General features: G+C 32.0%; 1 protein-coding gene across 1 annotated transcript; it reads right to left on the bottom strand.

The window, feature by feature from the left end:
* Positions 1-3674: 3674 nt before the first annotated feature.
* LOC109175272 (transcription factor MYB108-like) lies at positions 3675-5589 on the bottom strand. Its single transcript, XM_019324507.1, has 3 exons — positions 5215-5589; positions 4688-4817; positions 3675-4592 (listed from the first exon to the last, which is right to left on the bottom strand). Exons 1-3 carry the CDS (start codon positions 5387-5389, stop codon positions 3899-3901), a joined length of 999 nt encoding a protein of 332 aa, XP_019180052.1. The 5' UTR covers positions 5390-5589; the 3' UTR covers positions 3675-3898.
* Between the last annotated feature and the right edge of the window lie 11578 nt (positions 5590-17167).

The raw sequence follows: 17167 nt of genomic DNA, 5'->3' as shown, positions 1-17167 counted from the left end.
GGGAAAACCGGAGAACGGCGGTACGTGGCGGCGTAAGACGGTAAGAAGGGAGGATCGGACGGAGCGGAGCGGTTTCAATGGTTTCGGCTTTAGGAATTAGGATGAGGTAGCCTATCCTATTACTACTACTATTTCGCCACTTTTAGACTGTACACGTGGAGCCTTCTTAACTCTCCTCTCCTGGGGACCATTTTTGATGGCTTCTCTAAAACGCACGCGCCTACAATTTGCACCGCCGCCAAAGCCACCACGTTTCCGCCTTTCCTCTCTCTCTCTCTCTACACTATTTCAATCACGTTTTCTCTTCCCTTCGTATTTTTCTTCTTTTTTTTTAGAAAAAAATTCCTTTGTATTGGACACGCTTTCATTTCCTAATATTATAATAATTTATTATCAAGTTCCTTTTTTTTTTTTTTTTTTTTTTGGGTTTGCGAACTAATTCCAGTCTGGTTAAGTTAATACTTGTATGAAAATGACAAATTTTGTTTTGAAAATTCAACTTGAAATTGGATTATTAATTATTCTCGTCGTGGCTCTTTCCTTTGTTTGGAGGCCTATTAGCTTTACAATTAAGTCGACATTTCAATGTTGTTATTCAAATTTGTAATTGATTGTAAGGTTATCTATAATCATAAAAATATAAAATACACTTTCACTATCAATGAAGTGTGAATGAAATTGGTTTCAAATTCACGATGGGTACTCTGCCACCATTTGAGGTAAAACCAAAAAAAAAAAAAAAAAAATTACATTTTTACTTTTAAAACTTAAAAGTGAATCATTATATAATCTCAATTGTAATTTACTAGTATTTTTTCTACATTTATGTAATTCTAACTCACATTTGACCTTGTCTGTTTAACCATTGAGTAACCGTGATTTACATTCTCCCAGAAGAAGAATAAAAACCGTTCTTTCCTTTCCTCTTTATTGAAGAGGAATATAGAAAACATGTGCAATACATATATTTATTATTTACTTTAACGCAATTTATATTTATATATAATAACATCACATTTGCATATATTATATATTTATGTGGCATGTTTATATCAATATATATTAATTTATGTCACGTAAACAGACATGTAAGTAATTTTAATAGATATAGTTAACGGTGTTAAATTTAGTTATGAATTATCTTTATCAATTCTATACGTATAAGAATCAAATGAAATAAAGTCACATAGTAAATAAATCTGTTTATTCAAAGATGCACGTATACACGTCGTGCAATCATTTATTTATTGGAAACGTACTATTACACTAATTAATATGGAGTAAAAAAGTAAAAGAAAGAAGCTAAGACTTTTAAATTATGCCATAATTTTAATCCAACTAAAATATTGGTGTATCAAGTATCAACACGTACAATAATAATCTACGTGGAAGTATACTTTATATAATTAAGAAATATTCTACAACGCAATTCATTAAAAAACATATTGCCATTTTTATTTATTTTTTTTTTGGTTTGGTTGGGTTTGAGAGTTTAGCCGAGAAAGCCATGCCAAGACTTATTATATCTTTATTCTTTTCAAAAGGTTGAACCCCAACCCTAAGGATCCCCTACCGACACCCCGGTCCGACAGAGCATCTGAGATGATGTAAATCATGGTAACTCAACTGAACATGAACCACAAAGGTTAGACATTTGCTTACTGCTCACAAAGAGCTCCCGACCTCCTTGGTCATTCTTTCCAACTTTCACCTTTATGACCAGCTGAGCTGCCCATGTGGACCTTATTATATCCGTATTGGTGTATACTGAGAAAATGTACATACATGTGCATATATATGCACATATACATATGTGTGTATCTACGTATCTATGTGTGTGTACGTATATATACTATTGGAATATTCGAGTAATGTGTGAACACATGTGAATGCATTCAAATGTATGTACACCACGGAACATAATATTATACACCATCTTTTTCAAAAAAAAAATATTATACACCATCTCCAATGCACTTATAATAGTTTATTTGCACACATAACACATACCTACGACATAAAGACAAAACAAAAGGTGGCTAGCAGGAAAGAAATCAAAAGTTGGTTCTTGTTTTTTAAGTTTTGTTGAGAAGAGCAAAGAAGGAAAAGATTAAAAGAGTTGGCTATAAATGGGTATGATGCATGATATTTTTTTCTTTGCATCATTAACTAAGTATTTATCTATTTTTGCATATCACCTAGTGTTATTTATATCATACTATATATCAAATGAATTTAGAAATGAAAAAAAAAAACTAAAAGAAAATAGCATAAGAAGTGGCGGACAACTATCCTCCAACTCTAACGTGTCTACTCGGCGCAAGCATGCAATAAGAACAACAAAGACATCATCTTCAACTTTATTTTTTACTTTTTAAAAAGCCTACCAATATATTGCTCAATTGTATAGTTTGGATATTGGTAGTTTTTTTATTTTGGAGTGTCGGAGGAAGAAGAACTAAGGTGAAGTCAATTTTTTTTTTTAATTGGATCGAGATACTCTCATATTTTGTCTCACATTGAGTCTATATTCATGTTATTATATAATGACCTTATCAAAATTGTTAACATTATAACTATAAACAAATTAAAACCCATCAAATTTATTTTATAACAATTCGTCAATTCATGATGATTTAAGTTTCTTGTAAAAAATCTTTTGATGACAAGTTTAATGAAAAGATTGGCAACATGGGTATGAAAGATTCATGATACAACATACAAAACATCCAAGATTAAATTCCCAATCTCCTATTATTATCCCTTATCTTCAACTCACCATAATAATCACTTCCATTCCTCTAACTTCAGCTACAACAGTGTGAAGATTATATCAAAAATTGATAGATCCCTGGTGTACATCGACATCAACATTAAATTACCATAATTTAAATCATCCTAAATGTTCTATCGGGAATGTGGTGACCATTGAATAGAAAATTCAACCTTTTAGAAACAACAAAGAATAAAATAAAAATTACTAGGAATAAAGATTATGTCGAGTTTAGTGGGTTCAAGGACACTCTGTTCGTACGACGGCAAGCAAATTAATAATGCCATGTCTTGCGGGGGATTATCTCATTAGTGACATTTGAAGCCACTCAGGTGGCATTCACACGGTATCATAACACATATATCAAAGTAATTTTTTTTTTTTTTAAAACAACAATTATTTAAATTAATTAAATAATAATATGATTTAATAAAAATAATAAATGTATAGATTAGAATATGCCACGTCCTTAAATCATTGCTTGGGTTAACTTTTCTCCCCTTAATCTAGAAAGAACAATGAAAAGCTCTTTAATTTTAATCTGATTCAGGCCCCATAGCCTATGTTTCGGAAATTCCATGACATGGAATAACATTAGAATAACAAGTAACAATGACATTTTTCATGAGTCGTTTAGATAGTGGAACCAATTATTCATTCCTCCAACTATATATATTTTATTTATTATTCTTATTGTCATTTTTTAACTAAATATCATGCTTTCCCTCTATTCCTTCATTAATTCTTCTTTATTTTGTTTATAATATAAACAAATTAAAGAATCATTCCCCAGCCAATAACATTGTGGTCCAGTGATACGAAGTGGGGCGTTAATTTCAGAGAAAAATAAATATAAAATTTGATTTCTAAGAGTAAAAAAAAAAAAAAATACAACCTGAAGAAAATTAAAATTACAATTAAAAATCCACAATAAATAAATTAGACCTGTGTCTCTCCACAAATTCTACACCGGCCATGTGTTCTAATTGACCATACTGGTTTTTTTTTTTTTTTTTGGTTGTGTGTGTATCGTCTGATCTCCGACCTCATTAAACTTTTTTTTTTCTACATTTCATCATCGTAATCTGTATTTTTGTTGTCTCTCGATCACATCGAACTATGCTTTCAAGGGTGGCTATTGTTGTTGAATTGCTGTTGGAAGAACCACATGTCTTCGATGTTCCATAGGTTGTCGGAGACGACATCGGCGCCGCCGTCTATCCACTGGTGGTTATTGTTGTTGTTGTTGTTCTCCATCATTTGGAAGTCGAGGTTCTGGTTAAAGAAAGCGGTGGGGCTTGTTAAGGAATCTCCGTAGCCGCCGATCAAGTGGTTATTGTTGGGTTGATAGTAGTCGTGGGTGGCGCTCTGGTTGACTTGGTGGAAGTTGTAGCAGCAGTCGGTGAGGTCGGAGACGGGGGAGACTTGCGTGGCGAAGGAGTCGGAAGAGGCGGCGGTGCTGGAGTTGTCGGAGGGGAAGTTGACGGCGGCGTTGTAGTCGGGGATCGCGGGGGCAGCGTTGTTGGGGTGTTGCACCCCTGCCGCCGCCTGGTCCGACGTGGCGGAGGGGTTGTGGATGTGGGGGTAGGCGGCGGCGGAGTCGGAGTTTGTGGAGGTGGTGGTGGAGGAGGCGGCGTTGGCGGCGGCCTGAATCCTCTCCATTAGGCGCGGCATCCATAGATAGCGCATGGTGTCCTTGAATTGCTTGCTGTTCACGTCACATTTCAGCTGCTTAGCGTGTTTTTGCACTCTAGTCCTCCAGTAATTCTTAATCTCATTGTCGGTCCTCCCCGGCAAATGTTGTGCGATTTTCGACCACCTAATTTCCAAAACCACCATTCATTAATATTTCATTAATCAAATCAAATCAAATCAAAACGGTATGTAACATTATTATCGGAATTAAAAACTCACCGATTGCCCCAACGAGAATGCAGTTCGAGAATCATGAGCTGCTCCTCTAGAGTGATGTTCCCACGCCGGACGTCCGGCCGGAGATAGTTTAGCCACCGTAATCTGCAACTTTTTCCTGTACGCTTCAGACCTGTTTCAAGGATCAAGCCGGTTAGCCAAAATATATATATACCAGAAAGAAATTAAAGCAAGCTGGGCTTTGGTAAAGTTTGAGATTAAAAGCTAAAAATTAGTGGGAAATTGAAATAAAAAGGACCAATTTCACTTTTCCACTTTCTTTTCTTTTTTTGGGATGAAATCCTGGCATTTCAATTTCCCCATAGCTTTATTGGATAAGTTCCATTTCACCAAAAAGATATATATCTCATATATATCCACGTACGGAAAGGAACACAAAACCATATCACATGAACCAAATACCATTGGTTCCTCCAGAATTATTATTATTCAACTTTATTCTAAACAAATTTAAAAAAAAAAAAAAATCAAATTCAAATAAGTTAATAAAGGCGCACGCGCGCACGCACCGGCACAGCGCGCGAGTGAGTTCCAGCGGCCCTCGCCGTGGTGGGCGATATAATTGATGAGAGTGAAGTCTTCCTCGACGGTCCAGGGACCTCGCCGGAGGTCGGCGTCGTCCTCCGATTGTTGCTGGACGACGTTCTTGTACGCGCCGCCGCCACCGCCCTTAACGTGATCCATGGAATTGCAAAGTACAATATATAAAGTTGACAGGGAATGGATCGGAGGGAGGATATGAAAAGGCGTAGTGTTGATTGATGGATTGTTATGTTTGATCGGAGAGAGATATAGAGAGAGAGAGAGAGAAATATATGAGAGTTTTAGAGAGAGAGAGAGAGAAGATTGAAAGATGAGAGAGCACGAGAGGATAGAGAAGGTGGTGGGGCTTTATATAGAGAGAAGAACTGTGAAAAAGGTGGCACAAAGCCGCAAACAGGGAAGTGTATTATAAGACTTAAACTCGTTTTTGTGTGGTAATTTCGATTATTAATATTGTTAAGTGTCGATGATTAGTTTAGTTGTGGCGTTTTAGGATGACTTTGAAGTTTTGACACTTTGACTCGCCATCCATCCCATCTCCGTTCCGTGGAAACGGATTTTCTTTTTCTTTTTCTTTTTCTTTTTTATAATTTCCATTTTTATTTTAAAAACCTCGCAATATACAACTTGTCACTGAACTTTTGACTTTCCACTTTTATAGCTTAGCTTGCACAAGTTAACACAATAACACGTACATTTTTCTTTTTTACTTTTTCTCCCTTTTTTTTTTTTTTTTTTTTTTGAAAACCAATGAAATGATTATATTAAAATAACTCAGCAATACAATCTGTAAGGGTTAGAAGCCACTTTTCAAAGAATAAGTGGTTTGTAGCCTACTAGTATCCAGTTGCTTCTTTATATGAGAGGTCTAGAGTTCGAGCCTTGGTGTAGGTATAGATTGTCTACTATTGTAAAGTGCTCAAACCTCACCACGAACTAAATTGTCAAATAGGCGTTCAATTAACTTTTTTTACAGGTTACCTATTTATTAAATGGGCCTATTTGACACTTAATTTAGTTCGTGGTGGGGATTGAGCACTTCGCAGTGGTAGATGGACCTATTTGACACTTGTGCCAAAAAAAAAAAAAAAAAGACCTTTTGACATGATGAACCAAAGCGTTCCCAATGTCACTAGCCATCATAATAACAAAACCAACGTAAGAGTAGTCATGTCTAGTAGAATTGAAACTATTACAAAAGTTCAAACAATTTGACTCTATAATATAGTCAGTAGCAGAGCGATCATCCACGCCAAAGCTTTCGCCAGATACGGGTCATTACTACAAGGCAACCTACCACTGCGAGCCGCCATAAAGATCCTACAGTGATCCTGGAGGACAACACCATAAGTCGCTAAATTTCCATGTAGAGTTGCATTCACGCTGTATAATTAAATTACTTTGTGTCAAACTATCTAAGATTATAATGCACAATCGAATTGAAGTTCAACAACTCAATGATAAAGATCAATCATAAATAAGTCAATTACTTAACATTACTCAAAAAATCAAACAGAATGAATAATCTACGTTCATATTATGTAGGTTGAAATTGAGAGTTGAGACCACCACTATTGAAAACAACAGTTGGGGCAACACCTAAAAGGCAAGGTGTGACTATTGATGTTAGCGTAAAAAAATGAGAACAAATTAAATTTGTGCATCACGTTCAATAATCAATGGTGTGAGATCAAGATGTATTAAAAGATGTGGGAGCATATCTATAATAATTTTGATATATTTTGGTCTTGACTTATTTGATATTGTCAAATTTAGTTCTCTATTTTATAATATATTCCCGTGGGATTAACTCTTATCTATGGCAAATTTATAAATTTCAAATGCAATATCTTGTATCAAGAGCAATTATATTGTTAACCTCATTCAAATTTTAAGCATTAATCATGAATGACTAAATTATATGATGGCATGACTACAATTTTTCCATAGAATTAACAATAGTGTGACGAATTATATGATGAATGACTAAATTCATAAGATTATGAAAGTTAAACGTAATTACTTTTGAACAAATCTTTTAAAAATTTACAAAAATTGAAAGGACTAAATTTAGTATTAACTTATCAAGTTGGGAATATACCCTTTCGGGAGCATATGCACGGTTTCATAACATTTCTCAAGCCACCTGTGATGGTGAATTGGTGATGAACTGTCGTTGAGTATTTATTTGCCTCAGTAGAGCTTCTTGAATAATAATAAGTTTTTCTCAAAGTATCAACTTACTAAATTTTTTTTAAGTGGATCAAATTGTGTAATTGAATCATCTACTAACAAAAAAAACGTTATTAAGATTTCTTAAATTAATAGAAAAGTACATTTGAACGCTAATTTTACTTATTCAACAAGTTATCGCTGATTTGGTGTTATCTTGGTATTCATATGTACTATTATTCTAATGGGATGATTATTTGGCATCCAGCATAATAGTGACTTGATATAATTTAAAAATATTAGTGTCAAAATAAAAAATAAAAAGTAAAAAAAAAAATTTAAAAGTGTAAAAAAAAAAAAAAAAAAAAATGAATGGATGCAGATTGCTAGTTCCCGCCTGGCACGTGAGGGGTGGCTTGGGCACCCCTCGTCCAATCTAAGACGATGCAACCCCTTGTTTGTTGTGTAGGGACTAGTAATATTTTTTAAAAAAAAATTGAATTTTTTTTATACAAATTCTTACTAATAGTTTTTAAAATTGAGTTAATACCCAAAATCGTCATCGACTATAGTGGTTTTTCTCAATTTCGTCCTAAACGACTTTGGTGACCTAATATCGTCCCAGACTTTTATGTTTCGCTCAATTTCGTCCAATACTTTTGTGTTTTTGCTCAATTTAGTCCCTCATTTGTTATTCTATCCATTTGGTGTTAAATAAATAGACAATTAAGTAATTTTAATATTGGCATCTCTTTACTCATAGACATGTGAACTGCGAAATCCCTTTTTGTTTACGAATTAGTACCAGAATTACTCCTAAAACTGCAAATATAAAATTTGATTTGCAGGTCCGGGAGTAATTCTGGGTGTAATTCGTACAAGAAAGAGGAATTTCGCACTTCACAAGTTGAAAGTAAAGAGAGATCAATATTGACATTACTGAATTGTCCCTAAATTTAACACCAATTTGACGGAATAACAAATGGAGGACTAAATTGAGCGAAACACAAAAGTCTGGGACGATACTAGGTCACCAAAGTCGTTTAGGACGAAATTGAGAAAAACCACTATAGTCGAGGACGATTTTGGGTATTAACTCTTTTAAAATTATATCAAGTGACCGTCAAGTTAGATGTCAAGTAATCACCACATCAAAATATAGCACACATAAAAGGTAAGCCGATATGATGGCATATCTATATTAATTTGCATAATAAGTAAAATTATGACTTAATTTACACTATTTTACCGATTTAAAATATCTCAATTGAGTGTTTTTTTAAAAAAAAAAGTTAAGGGCTGAATTGTACTATTTGATATACTTTTGTGACTTATTTGACCCTTTTACTAATGAGATGTTATTTTACACTTAAAAATAGCTTTATAATGTTTAATCAATCATAGAGAATATAATATTTAAGAATATATAGTATCTCAAAAAGTCTAAGCTGGTAATTGAATTGTACATTTATATTTATATATTATATATGTATGTTCAACACGTCCCCTCATGTGTGCGGGGTTACTTTTTTATGGGCTCAAAGCAACACGTTGACTATAGTCTTACTCTTTTTTTTTTTTAATCGGGTCACGCGAAGATCCAAATTCATAACATTTGACATGGGGTCGACTCGAATACCAAATTAAAGCATATATTTCATTTCGACTAAAAGTCTTGAACGGGTAGTTAGATTACCCATTTATGTTTATATATTATATATGTTCAATAGATAGACTCAACCAAATGAACACTAGAACACATTAATAAATTTGTCAAACTAAAGCAACTCGTTCACTAAATTAAAAATGGTCCGTAATACTTTTGATCTAAGCCTCTACCTACAACCGTAAAATTGGAAAATGATACATACACGTACACACATGGCAATTTTGATATTTTTAATGAACTTAATGAGAGGCTTCTCTAATTATTTTAGCTTATAACCACTCTCATATAGTTTAATTAGCATTCAAACTCCTTTATTAAATAACTTCATGTTAACTTCACATCATATAATCTCGAAACGCAACTTCGAATAATGACTGGGAGGATTTTTGTATGAAACGTTCACATAATATATTGTATATGAGTATTGATGTCGAAGTTAAACTTTTAAACTTATAGTTAGTTGTATTCCTCCAAGAGAAATTATATATAACTAGTTGAAATGACAATAATTCTCATACGATTAATTCTCAAATAATTATAATGAGTTCTTGCTTGTAATTATTACTGAGTAAAAAGTTATAATAACCGTGTTGATTTTTTTAGTTTAAAATATTACTTTCTTTGTCCCATTTTGCTATTTTTATTTAATATATTTGTCTCAAGTGATGTTCGAACCTATCACCTCTCACTTAAGGGAGCAATTCGATACCGGTAGACCACAAGCCACTTGGTCAAACTAACTCTTTTATTCATTGCTTATTTTATTTAGTAATTTTAATTATTTTTAGAATTTTGTTTTTTGTGTTTAATAGTACTTTTAATGTTATTTCTAAATATATAAATTTAATATACTAAAACTAAATTTAATATTATGAAATAACTCCAATCAAGCCCGTTAATTGAACCAGACAAATAAAATGTGACAAAAGGAGTATAATTAAAGAACTCACTCTTTTTAAAAATAAATACAACATATTTAATTGTATTAGATACTATTGATCTCGGTGTTGAAACTCTTACCATATGACAAAGATCATAAAAGGGTTTGCACTAGCTTTTTCATAGTATAAGAATTTTTACATTATTGTTTATACTAATCAATTCGAGCATAATATAAAATTTTAATGGAACCTCTTTTTAATGATATTAAATACAGAAACCAGAGAAAATTTGGAAGGCGCTACTTTTTCATCCCGGCTCGAGGGCTAACTTTATGTTTTCTACACTAACGCCATTTATTTTAACTAAAATATTCGGTACATTGAAAAAATGTTAACATATTTAAATGCATATTAAGTTTTTTTTTTTATAGTACTATTAACTCTATTACAATATAATATCTATAAATAACTACATTCTCAAGTGTGTTGGAACATTGAGTTGAATAATGGCATTTTCTGTGGTGATGGCCATGACGGAAGGGGAAGAAAATCTCGTTGGAGTATTTAGGCTCTTAATACCATGTAAAGTATAAATAAATGAAATGATTATTATTGAGCTTTGAGCACAAATATATAGTACATCAGAGGAGAAGATCACGGTACAAAAGAAATAGCATGCAGTTACAACAAAAATAATACCTACTCTAAAGGAACCATAAATAGTTAGAGAGTAATTAAAGTAACTAAATACTAAACAACTGCCTTAATAGTTATGACCTCCCATTTGGGAGAACCACTTCGTGACACTAGGCCACAAGGTCATTGACAAATGCAAACTACGTAAAGTTAATTGCTAATAATCAAATATGTCATTATAGAGAATTTTTTGTAGTATACTTTATCACATATTAATTTTTTTATTTTTAATTTTTGCAAGTAGAAGTTAAGATGTGAAAGGTTGAAGAAATTTTGAGTTCAATTAATTAGTTTAAAGTACAAATTAATTAAATTAGTATATAGAAAGTGTACTTTGTCAATTAATTATGCAATAAATATCTGTAACTTCAATTGATCCCTCTATACTTTGGTTGATGGTAGCTTGGCCCCATGAGCCATCTAAATAGCATTAAGCTAGGTACCTTAGCAATATTAATTATTTTATTTAATTTTTATACATTCACTTCAATATTATATTGCATTTTTGTTTGAGATATTTTTTTTTTCAAAACTTAAATCTTTATTTAACTTATTAATTAAGTACAGTGGATGTCAACTTCAATGAACCATATGTGGAATTATGCTATCATAATGTGTTGAATATTTAATTTATTGGAGATTAAAATTATATGAATTTCAAAGCCAATTGATACAACAATGCTTCTAAAGAATATATTCTTTTGAAAAAATTGATATATATGTGTTTTGTATTTGACAAACATGCACTCGATCTTCGCTTTTAATCATTAAGGGTTATTAACAATTTTGGTCTTAAGAGTTTCGTAGCATTTTTACTATTGATTCACAACCATAAAGCTTGTCATTATAGGTGCACAACTTTTGTTTCTTCTCCCTTTTGATTTTTTTTTTTTTTTAAGAGAGAAATCCAGTTAAATCTTACATGATTTGTCATATATTTTGTGAATAACCAAAATTTATGTACAAATATCACACTTTCTACAATAGCATATTATTCGACTAGACATTTTTGTCGATAATCTTTGGTAAAAAAAAAAAAAAATGTGTGACAAACTTTGGTAGGATTTCCCACTTTCTACTATCATGTGAATACTCATCTTTTTTCCGCATAAGCTTTGGTAGAAAACAAGTCATGTGAAAAAATTCAGTTAAATTTCACCAGAATGACAAAAACGTAAAAATAATACACGCGCGCAACACACACACTCACAAACACATAAACTTTGGTAGAAAACAAGTCATGTGAAAAAATTCAATTAAATTTCACCAAGAATGACAAAAAAGTAAAAATAATAAGCGCCACACACAGTTAAACTCTCTTCAAACAATAGGATGGGAAATCGAACCACTCTCTTCAAACAATAGGATGGGGATTCAAACCACCAATATTTGATTTGTGGTTGAGATTAAGTTTCTTGTGTTGTACAATGTTATTGAATTTTTTTTTTTTTTTAAATAACAACATTGTATTATAGTCTAAATTGAAGAGTACAATATAACAATTAGTGCATCGAGTAATAGAGTTGACGTACATGTCCCCCTCCACGCCCACCTTCATCACGTTCCTCTCTTGTAGAGTTTTTCCACAGCTTTATAACACTATTTCTGAAGAATTTGGAAAAAAATGGACGATGCTTTAATACTTCATCGGCTAGCATGGACCACTAATTATTTCAGACCATCAGACCCATTGCGTGCACCAAACCAACCTCTTCAAATTCAACTATCTACGCTTTTATTTTTTATTTTTTAGTTTTTACTTTTACTTTTACAATAGACTGCAAACCATGAATCCCATAAAAATAAATGTGTAAGTAGCCAAGATGTATGTGTTCTCCCTAACCATAAATTAATCAGATTATGCACTTTAAAACTGGATTTATGATTTAATTTGATCATAGGTTATTGATGGATAAGGACCACGCGTTACTCAGCCTCATGGAAAAGTTTATCCTAAAATATTAGTCAAACAGGTGACACTTTATAATTTAGTGTGAGGCTGATGTGAGATCATAGCACTTTTCACCCCTTGAGGAGGTGACATACCGATAGCCAACTCTAGACGCTTTGTACTTGAGACTCTTCTTGCCTCCCTTTGGATCTTATTATCATTTCTCGCCTAGTCGCTTCTAGACTCGATCTTTTTAATACCAAGTTACCCTCTTCTAAATAACTCTTTTCAACCATATGAAAGATTTTCTCAAGTTTAAGTATCAATTTACATGTGGATCGGAGCAATTATAAAATTACACGGAGTATTAGGTTCGAATTCAGTTCGACTCCTTGGGGAACTGCCTATTAGTCTTATCGATTCGAGCGAGCAATCTAGTATGATTTATATTATCTCATCGTGATCTTTTATCAGTTAGGGTCAAACAATGAGCTTCACCTAGAACGCACATTCAAATAATAGTCGTGGATTTTTCATAGATCAAAGTTATAAAATTGTATCAGTTAGATTCGTTTTCATACAATAAATTTTTAATTATTTGGATTTTATTAATATAATTTCCAATCAAACATTGTTTAAAAAAAAAAAAAAAAAAAGACGACGCGTTTTGAGATAATTAAGGAAATGTCGGGGCATGATAATCACGTGGTGTGGTGAGCCAAAAACGAAATCCTGGATGCATTAGAGGTTCAATATATATATGTTAATGACGATATATAGATGGCTTATTATCATTAGATGGCTTGCTAATCTATTAATTAATTTAATGATTAATTAGATATAGTGCACTTCATTTTTGTCTATATATTTATGTTACACTGTCTTTGTCTTGTCAGGCTTTTTTATCCTTTTATGTCACATGATGTTTCATGTGATGCAACTATTGTGGTGGATTATATCAATTGCCACCAAATTAAAGGATTAAACCATTATTTTTTATACATATATTATTTAATTTGTTTTAATATCATTAAGGGACCTCCATTATCGATCAGACATTCCCTCTGTGCATTTCTGGCCAATGGGTTCTTCCTTTCTTGCCACTCAGGGGACCAATCAGTGTGAACCTTTTACTTGTTAATAATAGTTGCAAAATTGTTAATAATTACTCCATTTTATATATATGCATAAATCTTGTGGTTTTAAACTCTTTATTAATTCCTTTATGAAAAGGTTTTGTCCATTATTTGCCTTTAGTTTTGGGTTGTGTCTTGCATCACGGATCAATGTCATCTAACTAGATACCTAGCTAGTTTAATTATTGGCCGATATTATTATATTTTTATATTTTTATCTCAACAGACGAGAATCATATCAGCTTGAGGGTATATATAAGATTTTGCAAGTTTAATTCGCAACCGTTTAAAATTTATATAACAAAGGTCAAAGATTATATAATGCCCCATTCTGTTATCTAGAATTGTGACTCTTGTTTTACTAGCTGTATTTTTATTTTTATTTTTGGTATGTTGATAAGGTAGCACGTTGAAAATATTTTTTGAATCTTGCCAACATTTTCAGGCGCACATGAACGATGTTAAATACTTTTGAAATATTTTTAAATCCTGCAAACATTTTCAAATAATGCACATGAAATATGGATCATATTGTAGAACACTTGTTTATGCATATCTAGATACTGTATTGAGGAGTGGGATGAAGCTCTCAATATAAAATTGAATTTAGATATATATGGTCCTACTAAACATTTTTTTAAAAAATGTTTTCCACATTATATGATTATATTAATGTGAATATTTTAATTAGATACTGGGTTTATTTTATTTTGTTTTCCACAATAAAATGATACCATACATGCACGCAAGAATATGTTGAAGCTAAGGAATAAAATAAATAAATTAAAAGTTAATCAATTAGATAGGTAGATGTACAACTCAAGAAAGCACTTCCCATTGGGACACGTGTATGTTTAGAATACTTTTTATTTTTTTTATTTACAAAAACATTACTATTTTCTTTTATTTATAATAGTCCAACATTCTTATTATTTGGCATTGTAATTTTTTATTTATTTATTGTAATGTTGCATTGTTTAATAAAGAATTTCTCTATTATATTTTAGATACATGTTATTTGAACCCTAACCTTAATTAATTACATGGGGTAAATAAACTCTTGGCATGGTTTGAGGAAGGTAACAAGAGATTGAATTTTGAAACATATATTGTTATTATTATTATTTGGTACATAAATGCAAACTACTAAGGGGGAACCAAAACACTTAGATTTTAATTCATCGCATCTAGGGACCCAAAGCATCTCTCTATTGTTGGTGTCTTAATCAAAATTGGGCCAAGATTAATAACATAGTCAACATATTTATTGTCTTTAGTAAGGACGAAAGACTTTAGAAGTTCCTCAATGTGATACGGGATAGTATCCTCTTGCAATTAATTAAAAGTGAAGAAGCCCCAATTATATATATTGTTGGATCCGAATTAATCTTGACAGCATTGGCAGTTACCTTTGAGTCTAACTCCAAAAAGCATATTACTTGAATGATCGGTTCACATATGATCTCTATTTATTGAGTGCGTTTAATCTTTGTGAATTTTACCATTATTGTAAGTGACTATATAGCATGGTTACTTTGTTGGAACATAAAAATATGTAATTGTATGTATTAAATAAGATTACATTATCCTAACTACATCACAAAAGATAATAACCGATCTAGCACTCCTGATATGTGCACAATGTTCTACAAGTGCATGTACCTCGCTTCATGTTGGAGCGAGCTAACTTGGACTAGTGTGCATCCAAATCACTGATGTGGCATGTATCCTCGCTATCTACCTCTTATCGATCTACATAGTGGCAAGCACTCGACTAAGCTAAATAACGTGGCTCTAATACCAACTTATAGTAACACATCAGTTTTTAACTATACCATAAAAATTATTTCATGAGTTAATTCCATCTAAATCTTATATATTATCTCAGATTCTCACAATAACTATGTAAGACGCATCAAATCAAGAATTCAATTTCGAATGGGGAAGCTTCAATTGAAAATGGCATATCTTTTCCCATTCTTTTTTATGAGTTGCCCTTTAACTTCTTATATATTCAAACAAATAAAATAAAATTGTGATCAAATTGATGCACCGGCCATAGCCTCCACGCTTATCTTAACATTTAAGAACTCTTGAATGCAGTGAGTGAATCTTTGACTGTATAGTAAAAGCAAGAATAACCCAGAAAAGCAGAACCTAATTCAGGCATAAAAATCAATAATAATTAATATTAATTATGAGCTTACCAATTCAAGCTTCGAAGTCGCCATCGAGGTCGTTCTTCCATTTTGACAAGCTAATTAAGCTAGCTAGCTAGCAAGCTACATATTTTCCTGCAAAAATCAAAATCCATTATTTTTCTTCATTCAACACCTTAAAGTCACTTCACTACTAAAGCCAAATTAGTACCATATCTCCTGTGGTTGGGGTCTGGTTATTTTGTAAATCTTGACCACACTTACCATCAACCACTACCATGCATGCACCATACTTCACTGATTGTGAAACCCTGCGAAAAGACCTTTTGTTTTTTCTAATTTCTTTACGATAACTGTACTTTTAGGGGTAAAGTTTGGATACGTGTTTAGATTTTATTGAAAGAGGAAATTAAAAGAGAATGATTAAAACTGCAAATGATGATGATTTTTTTTTTGTCTGATCGTTCAAAATATGTTAGATAAGTAATGGATAAAAGATGGAGTTAAAAGTGAGAATTGATTTACGTAGTGTTAGTTTTTTATGAAGATAAGTGAAGCTAGCTAGGTAGCGATTATTGACTCGTCGTAATCTAAAAATCTACTTAGATTTCTTTATGAAATGTTTGATGTGATCTTTGGAATAACATATGATTGCAATGTTCCATAAACAACCAATGCAATGGTAGGTAGTGGAATATATTCATCCCAATTTAAAATATTAAGGTGATGGAACATACACGTTTAAGCTCACTTGCAGAAACAGTGAAGATCGATATATCCTTGTTAATATAATATTGTATTTTTAAAAAATTGCACTACAATTTCAAAAGTCTTCATTGCTCCTTCTCCAATAGAATAGATAAATAGTAAGTTATGTCTTAACTGTGTATAGGTATGTGTCCACAATAAACTCAATTTCATTATTTAAAAAAAAAAAAAAAAAAAGTGAACATATTAGATGTTTTGAATTAGCCAATCAATTGAACTATTGTGAAATAAATAATAGTGTAATTTTGTTAGTGTAATTTTATGGGGAGGATAGGATGCCAAGTATGCTAAGGAAAAAAGCAGCAGAATATGCCATTTCTTACTTATTTTTTTATTACTAAATTATTAATGAGGAATGTCTTTTTTTTTTTTTTAAACCCTACAGTTTATGAACTATCTCGATAATCTTTAATACCATAATTTTTTTTTTTTTTGTATTTTAGTTTTAATCGGACCCATTATGAAGAGCTCTTCACATCTATTACTTCATTCACAAAGTTCAAATTCGAAACAATATTCAAGAGGAATCAATTCCTTCTTGCCTTAA

Source organism: Ipomoea nil, unplaced genomic scaffold (assembly GCF_001879475.1).
Source record: "Ipomoea nil cultivar Tokyo-kokei standard unplaced genomic scaffold, Asagao_1.1 scaffold0688, whole genome shotgun sequence".
In the NCBI taxonomy this organism is placed as follows: Eukaryota; Viridiplantae; Streptophyta; class Magnoliopsida; order Solanales; family Convolvulaceae; genus Ipomoea; species Ipomoea nil.
This window is presented reverse-complemented; position numbering and strand designations above follow the sequence as displayed.